The 16754-nt window shown below is 37.3% G+C and overlaps 2 protein-coding genes across 2 annotated transcripts; one reads left to right on the top strand and one right to left on the bottom strand.

Annotated features, from left to right (window-relative positions):
• The first annotated feature begins 57 nt into the window (after positions 1-57).
• Positions 58-3927, top strand: LOC141906374 (BRO1 domain-containing protein BROX-like). Its single transcript, XM_074795631.1, has 11 exons — positions 58-239; positions 558-764; positions 996-1094; positions 1179-1251; positions 1339-1444; positions 1536-1625; positions 1695-1780; positions 1866-1947; positions 2033-2183; positions 2268-2442; positions 2761-3927. Exons 1-11 carry the CDS (start codon positions 139-141, stop codon positions 2863-2865), a joined length of 1275 nt encoding a protein of 424 aa, XP_074651732.1. The 5' UTR covers positions 58-138; the 3' UTR covers positions 2866-3927.
• A 446-nt stretch (positions 3928-4373) lies between these two features.
• On the bottom strand, positions 4374-11555 carry LOC141915281 (CUB and sushi domain-containing protein 1-like). Its single transcript, XM_074806765.1, has 12 exons — positions 11414-11555; positions 10460-10636; positions 10116-10292; positions 9856-10032; positions 9598-9774; positions 8055-8231; positions 7222-7401; positions 6702-6878; positions 6213-6389; positions 5427-5600; positions 5167-5343; positions 4374-4867 (listed from the first exon to the last, which is right to left on the bottom strand). The coding sequence occupies exons 1-12, from the start codon at positions 11553-11555 to the stop codon at positions 4374-4376; spliced, it is 2406 nt and encodes an 801-aa protein (XP_074662866.1).
• Positions 11556-16754: the final 5199 nt, after the last annotated feature.

Genomic DNA, 16754 nt, shown 5'->3' with positions numbered 1-16754 from the left:
GACCTTGACATCGACTAATAACCGAAAATAATGTTAGTCACAAAGTGTGGACCCGGAAGTAAAGTGATTTTTGACAGTTCTGTAAAAATATTTTTTTAGCTGCGTTGAAAGTAAATAAATACAGCAGCAGCAGCAGAAATGGCTCATTGGTTTCACAGGAATCCGCTGAAAGCGACCAGTAAGGTTAACTTTGAACTGAAATTAGTTGCGTCTACGACAGGAGCACGGCAAATCTGCAGGTAGGGAAAAAACTTCACAGAAACTCGATGAGTCGATTATGCCTTGGCTTGTGGTTATTTATCATCTGTTTCAACTTTTCAACTAGTAAGCCTAGCTGATTTTGTGTCTATGCTACCTTCCACTTTAATTCTATCAATTAGTCTCTAAGTGAAATGATTTATATCTTCACTCCACAGGAGGGACCCCAGCCAGGCCCAGCCCAGTTAGCGACCCTCAGCAGCCACTGTGCTAGTGATCTCCTGTCCAATCGTGCAGAGTTCTGAATGCGGCAAGCTGATTTACAAACACTAGTATTTTGATGTTTCTTTCTTTTTCAGTGAATTGATGAGAACAAGAAATAAACTATTGGACATCTTGGCCGATCCTAATTTAGATGTGAAGATCATGGAAGAAGCGGCGAAACATTATCTGTCTTTATTGAATGGATTTCTGTATACAGTTGATGAAGGCGCTGCAGGGGACAGTAAATTACGAAATATCATCAAATTCAGATGGACAAATACATTATGCGGCTCAACACCGAGGTAAATTAGACAAACGGCAGTCACAGTTAGTCATCGGATGAGTTGTTACATCACTGAAGTCGTTTCTATTTTTGAGTCCTAATTTGTATTCTCAATTCAATCTGCTCATTGTAATCAGTCATTTGTATCAATGATTATAAAAGTCATCGCGCCGACTACAACGACTTATGTGAGTTTAGCTCTATAAATGTTATCGATATTTAAATGATTTCAATGTTTTTGATATTTTAGTGAACATTTCGATAGTTATTTCGAGTTATATTCTGTGGTATTTGATATCGGATTGTGGTTTTCTAAACACGCTGCTAAAATTGCCGGTGCTAAAGACGAGTGAGTATTGATGTTATGATTAAAAATTTTAGAACCTCGTTAAAAAGCTGATGAATTTTGACAGTTTTAAACGGTTTTTTATAGCCCGAGCGTAGATGAAGCGAAAGAGGTGCATAAATGTTTGCGAATAGCAGCTGGTATATTCCAGTACGTTAAGGTAGGCATATGAAACTACGTTTCAATAGTAATCCAATTAGAAATACGATAACATTGGAAACAATAAAGGCTCGGTTATTCTTTCTAGGATGAGGTTGGGCCAGCTTTACTGGATCGAGGTGACAAAACTCATGATACAGACGCAAGGATAATAGAAGCCTATGTCAACCAATGTACAGCTGAAGCACAGGAAAGTATGTAAATATTCTATATAATTTCCTGTTTGATTTTCCTCACTTCTGTTTTTTCTTGTTTTCAGGAATTCAAATGTTGTTTTTATTTCAGTCACACTCGCTCGAGCTATTGAGCTGAAACACGCAGTTAGTCTCAGATCAAGTTTAGCGTATGAAACGTCTAAATTATTTGAAGCTGCGGGTAAGAAACTCATTGTTATAGTTTCGATATCATGACAGATTCTGTATCATCGCTCATTAAACTTTTAAGATCTTGGGTTAAATACGAGTGATGATTCTGTGACTGAGAAATGGAGGAAATATCTACAATTGAAAGCAGCTTTTTACATGTCTTACGTAAGTATTAATCAATATCCATTAAATTCAGTTTCTCGTGAATTGATTAATGTATTTCATTATTGTATTTTGTGTTCCGTTGCAGGCTTACAGTTTCCACGGTGAAGATTTACTGGCTCAAGATAAATGTGGAGAAGCGATTGCCTGTTTAAGGGAAAGTGTGAAATGTCAGTGCAAACACGATCACTTTCATACATTCTACCTCAATTTTAAGCCTCTATTTTATCTGAAAATGTTGCAATGTCATTTCAGATTTCCAGAAATCGTCGAATCTATGTAAGGAGTATACCTCAGCGAAAGGAGCTGGATCTACAGTGAAACCGGCCGAGCATTGTTTCTTCAGAAAGTTGGGGCGGGTTGTTAAATTGACTCTAGAAAAATGTGAACGCGAAAATGATTTCATGTAAGCGCAAATTCGTTACCGAACATATTCAGTATTTCTCCTATTGCGGTATCTGTTATCAAACTCTTATTTCGAATTTCTTAGTTACCATCATAAAGTCCCGTCTGAAGTACCGGAACTGGAACTGAAGGCTACATTCGGATTGGTGAAACCTGAAAAGTATGAGCTACCACCAAGACATGAAATGTGGAATAAAGACATTTATGCGGCATTTGACATTACTAAAAACGACCACGCAACAACATCAACTACTGATCCAGTAAGTGATATATATATATATATATATATATATATATATATATATATATATATATATATAAAAATATATATATATATACCACATTGGGATTGTGTGTCTGGGCTTGGGGTATTTCGGTACTTTGGACAATTTCAATTACTATCTCATCTACTATATATATATATTTTTTATATATATATATATATATATATATATATATATATATATATATATATATAAATATATATATATATACCACATTGGGATTGTGTGTCTGGGCTTGGGGTATTTCGGTACTTTGGACAATTTCAATTACTATCTCATCTACTTATCTTACAGAAAAAGAAGAAAGAGGAAGAAGGTGAGATACCTCCAGTGAAAGAGGCCGATATTAAAACTACGAGTAAAGACCCGAGTAATTTCAGCGGGTGCATTGTTTCATAGGAATGATAAAAGAGATAAAAGAGATCTATATTGATTCACAGAAAGATTGTAAAAAAAACGATGCTACTCCTTTTTATCTGCAATGATTCATATTTCATTATTGTTATCATCGCAATGTGCTTAAATTTTAGTGATAAATTGTTTAAGTATACGTAGTTTAACTTTTGCCCGTGTAAATACGATATACATGTACACACTATGTACACTAAAGACTGTATATATTCATATACTAATGTATCATTATGTATATGATTGTGAAACGTGTATGTAACGTTATAATTGTAATATATTCATTATATGTAGTTACAGTGTAGCTGTTTCATCTAGCTTTACTGAATGATTTGAAAATCGAAAACAGTGGAAATAACTTGTTTGCGTATAGAATATAAGGCCAGACTTTAACAGGAGCACAAAGAAATGAAAAGGGTATAGTACTGTAAAAGTATATTAGCAGCCAAAACAAGGGTCTGGAAAGTTTCAATGCATTTTCATACAATGTTTAGATACTTGAAGGATGTTTAAGAGAATATAAGCTAAATCTTGTGCTGCAGACGACTGTCTTATTAGTTACGGGTGGAAAGAAATTTATTTTCAACAGGGCGCGGGAAAATGACGACAGGAGCACGTGCTTTATCTGCTCCTGTTTGGATCCGCCCCTGAAAATGTTCGTATAGAATTACCGTATATCAAATAGAAAATGTACCATCGTATTTCAAACGATCGATGGTAAGCGATGACTTGGTAATAATCGCTCTATTCCGTGTATGCTGTCGATAATAGAAGTCGCACAATTCGAATATAACACGATGAAATATGACTATCTGCCTTCATCGTCATTCCACCTGATGATGGCTGTAAGTCAACAGCCGAAACGTTGTGGTCACCTTTTGATAAATTTCATCGTAATAAATTCGAATTGTAGGACTTCTATTATTTGGTACTGGTTGGTATGTATATACCACAGGACCAGCGCAGAGTCGTTATCGATTCCATTGGTAGAACTGGATTCGTAAATGTCAACTCTTTAATATACATGTACATTATTCAAAAATATATCGATTTATCACGTACTGTATATCGAAATGATCATCTGACTCGTGCTTTGTATTTCAAAGGATTCGATAATCTCACTTTCCTGGCCGCGTGTCTGATTCCATTCAGTCTTCGTCCTGATGATTTACTATACGTATAAACATGAAAAAACTGAAGCCAATATACGTTTCAAAATGTAAAATTGGTTGTCATTTATTTGAATACATGCAGCTTTTTGCACTAATTCGACTGGGAAATTGTCAATTTGTGTATAAAAAAAAAACGAAGGAAGTGTATCAAGTTTCTAAACGATGTTTTTCTATGGCCAACTGAAAAAAGTGCAGCGTCTATGTAAATACAAATACATGCATATATGAAAAAGATTTTTACGTCAGGTGGGATGTGACAATTTATAGCCTATAGCAACATATAAAGATAGGTCGAGTACGTTGTGTACACTCCAATCAATACTGAGGTCATAAAACGCTTAATTTCTCAGTTCCAGTGAAGTTCATTCGAGGCGGAGGTCTCGCCGTTACAATGCGAGTCGCGTATTTTGTTTTTGGTAGATTATTACAACTAGTCATACTGTCAAATGTTCCTTCCTCAACCTCGTCACTGTTTTCTAAATTCGTAGTTTGCTGTGTTTTGTCGAAATGTCGTTTGTGAAGTTGATACGCCGGAGCTAACTGACTCAAACTCGTAAACTTCGGAATCACTTCAGCATTTCTTTTCCTCATCTTCAGGCGTTGTCGGTATTTGTAATACATTTTAAAACTGTTCTTCATGTATTTGAAGTTCTGATAGTAAGTACCGATATCGATCAGAAAGAAAAATACGACGACACAAATCATGATTATCATTATAACCGAACCGATCGCATTCGCCTTCGGGGCCTCTTTGGGCTGAACGATCGGTTTACTTTTCGATGGTTTCTTGATTTCGACGATAGGAGCCATTGTTACAGTCCCTACAAATCAATGAGAAGAAACTGAGGTAGCTACAGAATTAAATGGACACATCTCGTTGAAACACTCCGTCCGTGTAGTAACGATTAAGCAATAAAAATCCAACATTACACAAGAAAAACGAGTCTGAAAACTGAACTTTCCTTGAGTTAATCTTCTATTCGACGTTTCAACTATATCCCGATATCGAAAGGACGAATGAAATATAAGCGCAAGGAAATTATTCGGACTTGTTTTCTTATGTATCGTTGGGTTTTTCATCGCTTGGAAATAGTATAACCAATATAGATTCCTCGCTTACTTATACAGCTAGGTAGAAATCCTGACCACGTGCCGTTTTCTTGACAAACCCTTTCTCCACTTCCACCAATTAGTTGATAGTTTTTCTCGCATGTATAATTCACTCGGTCGCCGTATTTGAATCCTTCAGCAGATATATCCGCAAACCTCACACATCCAGGAAAACCACAAAATGTTCCTGCGAACGAAATGCAATAAATCGGCATCATTTGCAAATGGAAATCCATACGTAATTGAAATTATAGATAATCGTAAACTCACTTAAACATTTAGGAGGGAGACCGGTCCATGAACCGTTCATTTGACAAGTTCTATTCGCGTCTCCATCCATTATGAAACCTGGTTTACATTTGTAATGAACGGTGTCTTTTGGCCGATCACCAGTAAACAGATGGTTGGCATTCTCTACTGTATCTGCTCTAGGACAATGGATCGCTGAAATAAACATAAACATGGTGACAATTTTAAGATTCTCTAGTCAATTTGGTGGTATTTCTATAACTGAATGCAGACAAAGCATATGACATGCAGGTAATGTATTAAAGTAAATCGAAAAAAAACGAAAGCTTCCTTAAAGAAAAACATATTGAAAGTGTTTGCTAGGTACATATCACTGCATTTTGCCACAAAAGCGATAGATGTGCGTGATCGAGGAATTGAAGTTTCACTTAGTGATTTTTTCGGGGCTGTTGAAGCTTACTGTCACAGATCAACGGTTGACCAGTCCACATTTCACTTTCATCGCATCTCCGAATAAAATCACCCCTAACATACCGGAAACCCGTCTCACATTCAAATATCGCCGATCCATTTAGATATCGCTCCATTGTGATGATTTTAATAGATTGAGGGATTTCAAGAATCGGGCAAGTGAGCGCTGGTAACATTGAAGTAAAATAATCAGAATTGTGAAAAGCGAAAGAAATAACCAACCGAGTTACAATTACAGAGGTTCCAAATAAGGCGTTAAAGAAAAACAAAATCATTGGAAAATAAGGAAATAAGTTTTACGACGAATAAGCGGCTAACACGTAGGCGGCAACGTACCCCGGCACGTTGGTTTCTTGCCGGTCCAATTATTATCGCCGGAACAAAATCGTTGACTATCACCGTTGACGATTCGATATGAGACATCACATGTGTAAACAACTGAATCCCAGTACTGAGTGCCATTAAACGATACTGTACCGTGATCAAGCGGTTCGGGTTTAGGACACGACATATCTGTAGATATCATCATTGCATCATGATTAATCAGAGGCGAATCCTACTTTCGGAGGTCTTGTGACACATTTTGAGGGCACATGAATGGGTTAGATGAATTTTACACCATTTTCCAAGTAGAAAACTTTGCCTGATCCTATCGATTAGGCAAAAGTAGTTTATTTGATTGCATATGATAAAGCAGTTAAAAGGTAAGAGTTCATTCAGATGAGGCCAACTCGATACATTTGAGGGTCTTCTAATACAAGGCCTCCTGAATCCGCGCCTAGTAATAATCCCCAATCCCTGAATTATCTAACTTCACGTACAAACCTTTACACACTGGACTGGAACCGGACCAAGTTCGATTACTGAAACAGAACCTGAAAACATCCCCCGAGACCAGACGATAACCGGGTTTACACTCGTATTTCACGTAGTCTCCTGAATAATGTCCCGTTTGTACAAATTTCGCGTGTTTCACATCAGGTAATTTACCGCAGTTCGTATCTGTAAATGCAATCATTTGAATATCGTAAAAATGCCGCACGCAACTTAATAAAAGAGCCAGAAATGCGTTTCAACTTAATCCTTATAGTTAAATACTAGTGAAACTTTTCTGACTCTTTGTAGTTTTTCTTAGGGAGGCATTTTATATTATCATTACAACATGGACAGAGTATTTCATCAATCTGTTTTTCTGTCATAAGGTTTCCTGGCCATCCAGTAGGAACCTTATAATTTGTGGACTCAACGAAATAAGGAGCAGATAAAGTAACGCGATACGGAACCCTCAGGCGTTTCCGCTACGGGATTCTGAATTGTTTATGTTGAATATTTCATCATTACAAACCTTGACAGATAGGAGGACTTCCCGACCAATTTCTAGTTTCCAGACATACTCTGGTTAAATCACCACTGATTAGTTGATGTTGATCGTTACACGTGTATCTGACCACATCACCGATGACGTTTCCTCGCAGTTGATAAGACGCGTGTTTAACTACGATATCTGTCGTAGGGCATCTGGAATCTATACAGGTATTGAACTTTTATAACCCGCATTCCAAGTATTTCTATTCTACAATTTATGTGGAAATATTTTTTCTGAATACTTTTTAGATTTATATGTTGTTGGATTGTTTTATAATGTGTGAGTGATACTGATGTTGTTTATTGTCATTCGGTTTGTGTTTTGTTAGGATATAATTTAGAATGAAACCCACCGTGACAGGAGGGTTCAGTACCGGTCCATGCACCTTGTTCAGCGCAGTATCTGACGACGTCACCAATTATTGCGTACCCATAATCGCAGGAGTATTTAGCAATGCTCCAATACGCAGTTCCGGTATGTTCGACTTTTCCATTGGGTATTTGGTTGAGTTTTTGGCAATGGATCACTACAAACACAAATTAGCCAATCGAACACGAAAATTTGAGAGTAAAGAAAAAACAAAACTATTTTCGCTAAAAATGCATATATTCTAATCGCTATAATGCTATAAACCGCCGCGCATGCGCTTATAGTTAGTTAGTAACTGTTACCTATGAAAAAATACATCATTAGTAATTAAAGAAACAAGCTTTTGAAACGAGAATATCAGAATCACATTGTATACAAAAATGTATTTGGATTTCAAAAACTACGTGAAACACAGGAACAATTAGAATAACAATCACGAATACCTTGACATTTTAGCGGTTGTCCTGACCAGGTTTGATTGGGTAGACATACTCTAACTGTTTCTCCGGATAGTTTCCTGTATCCAGGAATACAGTTATACGTTGCGATATCCGACAACCATTCACCAGTTGAATTCACCTGGCTGTAACCACCAGATTCCGGTAAACCGCATGAGGTATCTTGAAAACAACATATTCTACGTGATATGACTGTGGGTTATTAAATATCACATTCTGTATCATTGATGTATTCATATCCTTATTTAAAAACCTTTGCATATTGGAGGTCGACCAGTCCACTGTCTGTCTCTATTGCAATATCTGACCAGATCTCCTGAGCTCAATGTATAACCAGGTTTACACTGATACGTGACATTAGACCAGTACCTATCGTCTATATTCATGATTTTAGCGTTGATGATGTTGGAAGGCCGTCCACAATTAGTAGCTGATAAAACAGAAATTTAACAAGATTGTTTCATTAGGAATTCGACGGAAAGAATCGAACACATTTTTTAGATATTTCTTTTGTAATGCAACGTACGTTGACAGATTGGTTGCGCACCGGACCACGTTTTGTTATTATCACAGATTCGTGTGGTATCTCCGGATTCAATACGGTAGCCGGGTAAACACGAATATACGGTAACATCTTTAGGATAGCGTCCAGTGGAGAAATATACCCCGTATACCGGTGTAACAGGCTGATCACATCGTCTATCTGAAAGACACGGAAATCGCTGCATTCTTGTCTCTTAGCGATAATAAGTATTTATCAATTGTTTTCTGTGCTCGAGATGTCAAATATCTTATAAGATATTTGACATCTCGAGCCAGGAAACAATTGATACTCACCTGAGCAGATAGGCCGATAACCCGTCCATTTGTTATCTTTTCCGCAATACCTTATTCTATCTCCGGAAATCATGGTAAACCCCGGAAAACAAAAATACGTTATAGTATCCCATACACGAGTCCCTGAAATACTCGTCTGTGCATTCGCTACTGGACCGGGATAGTAACACAGGGAATCTAAAACATAATACCATTCATTGGCTTCATCACGGATTTCTCATCTTATACATGTATTGTAATAATATATATGACCAAAAATACATAAACAGCGTCGTCTTTATAGATTTTTGGTATTACTTACTTTTACAGTTTGGTGCAGATCCAGACCACGTGTTATTTGGAAGACATATTCTCATCAAGTTACCCGCAGTCAAGTCGTAATTATCCAGACATTTATATATTATCACATCGCCTGTTTTATTACCAGTTGACGAGTGTATCACTGCACCACTAGGGGGCGATGGTATAGACCTACAACCGGCATCTATGACATGGCGAGAAGGTAAAAACTGCATCAGTGTAAAACATTTTGCAGGGTTTCGAAAATAGTGATGTTATCTTTCTATCAAATATGGAAGGCGAAAAACCGTGAATTTTGACTTGTCAGTCATTGTATTGATAATTTTTAAAAAATGAATAACCTTCAAATTTTTGTTTATTGTTATGAATAATCGAAGGAAAACATCTATACCTTCACATACTAAAGGTGAACCAGTCCACGTATTATTCGCATTACAAAATCGCACGTAATCTCCGGACACCCGTCTATACCCCGTTAGACAGGTCGCCGTTATTTGATCCCAGTGTAAATCTCCTGTTGTATTAGTTATTGTGTGTGCACCTTTTACAGGTTCTCTGCAACCAGCCACTGAAATTTCGGAAAAAAACTTCATCGTTTGGAAAAATATGTATTTTTGGGAAGAAAATGAATTCGGAGTAGAAAACTTACATTCACAGATGGGCGCTGTGCCTGACCAAGTGTTGTTAGCGGTACAGATACGCGTAAATGAACCCGCTACAGGTCTATAATTTGGTTTACATGTATATATGGCTACATCCTTATAATGTATGCCCGTTCTCTGCATAAATGTAAATGGGACAAAATCCGGTTCACCGCAATTAGCAGCTGAAATAATTGATAATCTGGGAATCAAAAAACACATTTTAATTCTGATCACAGGTTGTTCTCGATAAAACGTTAATACAAACCTACGCATAATGGCGGTGTCCCCGTCCATTTTTCATTAATGGAACAAAATCTTTTCAGATCACCTGATAAATGTCTGAAGCCTTGTTTACATTTGTACGTGACTTCATTCCAGTAATTTCTTCCGTTCACTGTCATTATCGTACCCTGCCCTCTATCTGGGTATCCACAGATCATACCTACCCGAACAGCAGTATGACAGATTAACGAATTGATTATCAATAATTTTTGTCTTGAAAAATGCGAACAGTTACTAACAAATAATGGATATACCAAGATTTTGCTTCAAAATCTTTTTACGCAATAAATATCTCGTATCTTCGTTTCAGAACGTAAAAGAAATTACCTTCACAGGTTGGAGGATCTCCTGTCCACGTATTGTTAAACAAACAGTATCGTACTTGATGTAATCCTGTAATCCGATATCCTGGATTACAATCATAAGTAACGGAATCTCCAAACTTCGTGCCAGTGTATGTAACACTGGCGTCCATCGCTAATTGTGGTTTACCACAACTCGTATCTGAAAAGCAAGTGAACGCGCATGCTCGAAATATTCTATGCAAATTATATGCAAATTTTTATATTCGAAATTGATTCGGAAGCGGAAAATAGAAAACAACAATGGAAAAGTCGAATTCCGGAATATGAACATAGTTCGCAGCGCTGTGTGTATTGCATGTTTAATGGAAACTCAAAATGTATTAGTAATGAAGGATTTGACCTGCCGTTTGTGTCTTTTTGTCTAATATTGTGTCGGTTTTCGATGTCATTCGATGTTTCTTGTAATATATACATAATCAATTCGACCCGCATATACTAGCCGATATCTAAGCATTGCATAAAACCACTTAGATTGTAATTTAATCATTCAGTATTTCGATCGCTTAAAACTCGAACTGATAACAATGGAATCCTCTTCGAAGTGAAAAAAATTATGTTAAGTACTTTTGAACATTACGCGTATCGATTAGTGCACGGTTATATATAAAATGTAACTCAATTCAACTGCAACTATAAAGACTTAGATATCGTCAGGTAAATGTAGAAGTCAATAGAAATGGAAAAATGGTTTCTTTTTTCCTGTTTTGATTTATTGTGTCTGATCTAAACGAAAAGTTAAGATCGATTATTGAAATATGATGATTGTGTTCGTTAATGCGTAAAATCCTCGCAATGCGATTTAGTTATTTGTAAAATCTGTGAACGGATTTCGTGATAAACCGATTAATTATTTCCATCAAAGTGATACATTATTCTTTAAGGTGTCGCCGCGTTTCTAAACTGCGGCAGTTTTTACCTTTACAAACAGGAGGTTTACCGGTCCAGACATTGTTCGGTCCACAATGACGTATCAAATCACCGTCTTCTAATCTGAAATCCGGTGAACATTTGTACACAATCGTGTCCAGATATTCGAAATTAGATTTCGATGAAACCATGATTGCATTGGTTCCCGCCTCGGGAGTTGGGCAGCTCATTGCTGAAACATTTAAGGAGCAGATTCGTAAACGCGGTTAAGGATTCACTACGATTGGGAGGATCGCGTAATGCAAGAAATCTTACATCTGCAAATCATTGGCTGCCCGGTCCAGTGGTTATTAGCTGAGCAGTATCTGGTCATATCCCCCGAAATATAACGATATCCTGGCATACAACTATAGGTGGCGCTATCCCAATAATGCTGCCCTGTCATAGATACGGTTGTGTGCGGAGGCTGCGAGGGAGTGCCACAAGACGTATCTGAAAATGATGAGAAAATCTAAGATTGGTCACTGATATCTGAAACGTTTTATGACAAGTCTGTAATCAAAATGTATTTATCAAGATTAAGTCCAATATTTGAATACCTCTACAGACGGGTGGCTGGCCCGTCCAGTATCCTTTTTTCGTACAAGTCCTTATCAGTGACCCCGTTACTAAACGATGACCAGGATGACAAGAATATGTTATTACGTCACCTATTTTATCTCCTGTATTTCCAGTCACGTTTGCCCCAGAAGGTGACGTCACTGGACCGCAAGTTGTATCTGTTACAAAAGATTATGCGAATAAAAAATGCGGCGCACGCACGACAAAAAAGCAACGCTGTGTCAAATTAACAAACCATGGAACAATAAACGAGTGACAGGTTTATAGGTCCATGAGCAAACAAAGCTTCACTAATGCCACCCAGAAATGTCATCCCTTCTACGTATCCAATTATTGGCTTTTCTCGTATCGAGATTTGGAGTTCTGCGGAAGGAATGATGTATTATATGTAGAAATATAAGGTTGCGGCGAAGTAACTGTAAATAAGAGCACATTACATGCGTCAACTCGACATGACGATATTACACAATACCTCAAAAAGCGAGACACACAAACATAGAATAGAAACCGCATTAGACAGAATGAACTGCAGCTCATACCGGGTCGGATATCCGTTCATTTACCTATACATTTCGGGGGTATTCCAGTCCAAGTTCCGTCCATACCGCAATATAGTTTCGTATCACCCTCCAACCGGAAACCCTTGTCACACGAGTACGATACGTAACTCCAATAGGTGTATGTATTTACTTGACTTGTGCCGCTGTTTATGGCTGGAGGTGGAGCACATTCAACGACTTCAAAAACATAAATCCAATGTTAAATTTGAATACATTTTATCTCAGTTCTAGTCAATTCGAACAGAGCGCAAATATACCTGCACATTTCAACATTTCGCCGTCCCATTTTCTACTTGGGAGGCAAATTCTATTTGAGGATCCGGATACACGTGAAAAACCTCGTAGACATTCGTAGGTGACTCGACTACCGTATTCTAGAGATGAGAACGTCACCTTGGTCTCTTTCGATGTCTCCGGGTATGGACATGTCACTTCTAGGATGAGAGGTAAAGTTATCTTGTTTGATGATGTATGATATGAGAACAAAGTTGTGAAGGAACGGCGCGGTGCTAACCAGCACTAGTAGCGAAAGCTAGGAACTTTGATCAAATCTTTCAAAGTACAGTAAAGTCTTTACGCTTACTGATATGAGAACACACTAATAAAGATTTCAAAGTTTTTATTTTGTCTTTTTTTGAAAGCGTACGTGTAGATTTTGCACTTCTCTGCTTGTGATATTATATGCAACAAATATTTTTTTACAAAATATGTTTTCTGAATTATCAATCACGTATACAAGACATCAAACTACATCTTACTTTTGCAGACGGGTGTTTCTCCGACCCATTCTCCACGATTACCGCAGGTTAATTCCAGTGATCCGGATTTCGGCTCGTAGCCCGTCTCGCACGTGTAGCGCACAGTTCCTCCAACATTACGATTACGTGTATATTTATAAGCGTTTTCTACATCCGGCGGAGACTGACATCGAATATCTTAAATTACAAGCATTACGCAAAAATTCACGCGATCTAAATGAAGATCATTTTCTGATCCTTTCGCGAATTTTTTCAATGATTTTTCGAAGTTTCGGTGAGGTCATGATCTCCGTCAGAGTCAAACCGATCGAGAAAATAAACTAAAACATTGACATTAAACTTGAATCCACTTGATGAATGATTCCTACTAATCAATATCATTTATGTTTGCTAATCATTTTCTATAGCCTATAAAAGATTGTTCTACGTTTTATATGAACAACAACATGTCCTTCAGTTGTGTGAAAAGTCAGAATTGATGATTGTTACCTCTACACGGATATTGAGTACCCGTCCACGTGTGATTCCCAGAACAGGTACGGTTCGAGTAAAGCCAAAATCCATCAAAAACCTTCAAAGGGTCGCTGCACTGGTAGACGACCTTTATTTCTAACGCCACAATCTGTGCATCTGGTATAGGTGGAGTTGACGGGCAGGCGCCTGGTGAAAATATGTGTAATGCATGGATGCCGTAGATTGTCAAAAAATTATGCCTTTACATAGCTATGATAATACAAACGTGCCGCTGCAAGTAATCACATCATAGAAATAAATGGAATGTGAAGATAAACCACAGGATTCATGAAATAGAATCAATTAACGGTAGACGTCACAATCTGCTGACATACGGAATTCCCGTCAATGAACTTCTCATATCTTTTCGATTCAAGCGTTCAGGACCATGGAGACATTACTTACTGAGACTCTTCACCCAGTCCGGGGTATTCTGACACCAGGACGTTGGGATTGATAGAAAACAGGCTCCACCGCCTCCGATCGAGCACTCAGTGTAAATTATCATCTGAAAGTAGAACATTCTCGTCTGATGTGGTATATATTATGTACAAAGGACCATTCGTTATTAAAATATCTCGTTATTTTCCTGAGTAATAAATTTTTACACAAAGAAGCTGAGCACTGACTATTGAACCGCTTGCACGGATGTTTAAACGTCCCCAGGGATATTCATTTACTGGAGTTAACACTGTTAGAAACATTTGTACATACGGAAAATACTGGGCCAATTCAACGTGAGCATCGATTAATAAATGATATTATTGATAAGAAATAACACGGTACAATTTCCTCAATGTTGCGACCGAAAAGGCATTTTTTAGTATGTTATGAATAGGCATTTCTTTAGGTAGGACAACGGCATTTTTTCACCGTTTTTTCAAAGCGCCATCCATCATTGAAACTAATTTAGCGGTCAGATTTGACCCGTGTTTTCAGGAACTACTGTGTTAAATTTCTGCACTGTTTCTGTGGGTGTCACGCCATTTTTGCATTAACACGTCGTCAATAAAACCATTATTTTTGGTATAACTCTGTGTATTTTACACACAGCCGCGGATAATCAACTGCGTATGCTCCAAAATATTTCTTATCCGTGTTACTTTCTACTATTCATGAAAAATACAGAATTATACGCATGTTTTTGTGTATATATAAATTGTTAAATATAGAGGTATACTAATATAGAATAGGTTAAATATAGAATATACTGTGGTGAAGTCCTCTGCTCCCAAAGGCCATGGAAATCATTCAGACATCAATCTAAATGGCAGTAATTAAATTACCATCGAAAAAGACTGCCAACCTACACAAAACATGACTTCCGCTCATTCACTTCCGGTTTCCATATTCGGTGAAAGGTAACGTAGATTAGTTGATTGAAAGATCGTGACGTAATGAATACAGCAGCCACAGCACAGCTTAGCGTAGAATAGGAAAAAAAACCAGATGAAATTTGATCAATCTAGTTTTGTTGTCAACTGGACGAGAATTCCATCGTCCTTAGAATAAAAGCTTTATAAGGAGCTTGACATTTTTGTCGCCACTTTCACTTCTCTTTATGAGATGTGATATACTCTTATTCGCAGTGAGAAAAAAAAACGAATGGGGACTTGAAATATCGCTGGCAGCTCCTAGAATCTTTTTAAATTATTGATAATACATTCTTTTCAACAGAGCAAGACTGATATCCGCAACATTTTCGCTAATTATAACATCTTATCAATAAGTAATCTTATTCCAGGTACTAGCATTAATTAACAGAGAAACTCTAAGAACTGGTAGAATTCCTTTTATGGTTCCGGTTTGCGATTGAAATCGGTTACTATACGCTTTTTTATCAATCAATAAATCATGAGAGATCAATAATGGCTAACCAGGTTTATCCATGTATTATTCAAACAGTTCGTGTTTAAGTGCTATAAACAACTGTTCGTATTATTTCATACCACGCAATAGACGCGGCGAAAACGGCTCACGTCAATACTTAAGTCCGGTTGCTTGCAAGAGTATTCTCAAATCTAGACATTAAACGACTCTATCTTTCTCAAATAACCTTCAAATCACACTTAACACCGATAGATTATAATTGGCTTCCGGAGGAATTTAATTGGCCAATTCAATTTTGCTTACATCGTCAATGGGCGATAATTGGGTGTCTAATAAAATGTTGAGTAGTTTTTCACCATCTCAATAATTGCCAGTAATGAACACTTTGCCAAAATATGCAATATACTAGATTTTTATTCAGCACCTCATTTTCTGTAGTTAATAGTGTCAAAAGTCTCCTTAGAATTCGCTACATGTACTTATTCAACTCTCGGCATCCTCTGAATGAAAGGTCAATTTCATTTTCATCCATTGGAATCGAATCCGGGATCTTTTCATATAGATTCCAGTGAAGTGCACTCACGTAATGAAGGCCGATTTCAACAAATAGTTACGCGAAATGAAATGCACTCATTTTAACGAGATTTACAAAAATCAAATCTTTTCTCATCATAAATATGACAAATGCTTATAGGCATTTAGGAAAATCTAAACAATTCTTGAATTTAAGTGATTTTTCTCTTATGATAACTATTTCTAAACCTTACCGTTGAAGAGAATAGCAAAATAATTCCAATTCTTGCGTGCATTTTTTTCATTAAAGTTAGCGGCTTTTATTATTCCTACGTTGTTTTATTTCATGGCGCTAAAAAATTGAAATTCCATCGACGGCAGCGGCGACGACGGCGGTAAATTTCAGCGAGATATTCAACGACGATGCGGCGCTGAGTGTGTATACTCCACCGTCTGCCTGTGCGATATCCCTCGACAGTTCTCATACTTACATCATCACATATTTATACCGCAATCAATATTTGTGGAGATTTAATAAATCACTGTCAACGTTCGCGTTTCGCATCTCACTCACTTAAACGCCATTGTAAGAGAA

The sequence above is a fragment of the Tubulanus polymorphus genome, chromosome 1, assembly GCF_964204645.1.
Source record: "Tubulanus polymorphus chromosome 1, tnTubPoly1.2, whole genome shotgun sequence".
Classification (NCBI taxonomy): Eukaryota; Metazoa; Nemertea; class Palaeonemertea; order Tubulaniformes; family Tubulanidae; genus Tubulanus; species Tubulanus polymorphus.
This window is presented reverse-complemented; position numbering and strand designations above follow the sequence as displayed.

Bases quoted from the DNA above. Each gene is read 5' to 3' on its own strand.
- LOC141906374 (XM_074795631.1), top strand. From the start codon at position 139: ATGGCTCATTGGTTTCACAGGAATCCGCTGAAAGCGACCAGTAAGGTT. The intron at 1,095-1,178 runs GTGAGTATTGAT...GGTTTTTTATAG, and splicing joins ATTGCCGGTGCTAAAGACGA to CCCGAGCGTAGATGAAGCGA. The intron at 1,252-1,338 runs GTAGGCATATGA...TATTCTTTCTAG, and splicing joins GTATATTCCAGTACGTTAAG to GATGAGGTTGGGCCAGCTTT.
- LOC141915281 (XM_074806765.1), bottom strand. From the start codon at position 11,555: ATGGTTTCATCGAAATCTAATTTCGAATATCTGGACACGATTGTGTAC. The intron at 10,293-10,459 runs GTAATTTCTTTT...CTGTTCGGGTAG, and splicing joins AGATCCTCCAACCTGTGAAG to GTATGATCTGTGGATACCCA. The intron at 5,344-5,426 runs GTGAGTTTACGA...TTTCGTTCGCAG, and splicing joins TCTCCCTCCTAAATGTTTAA to GAACATTTTGTGGTTTTCCT.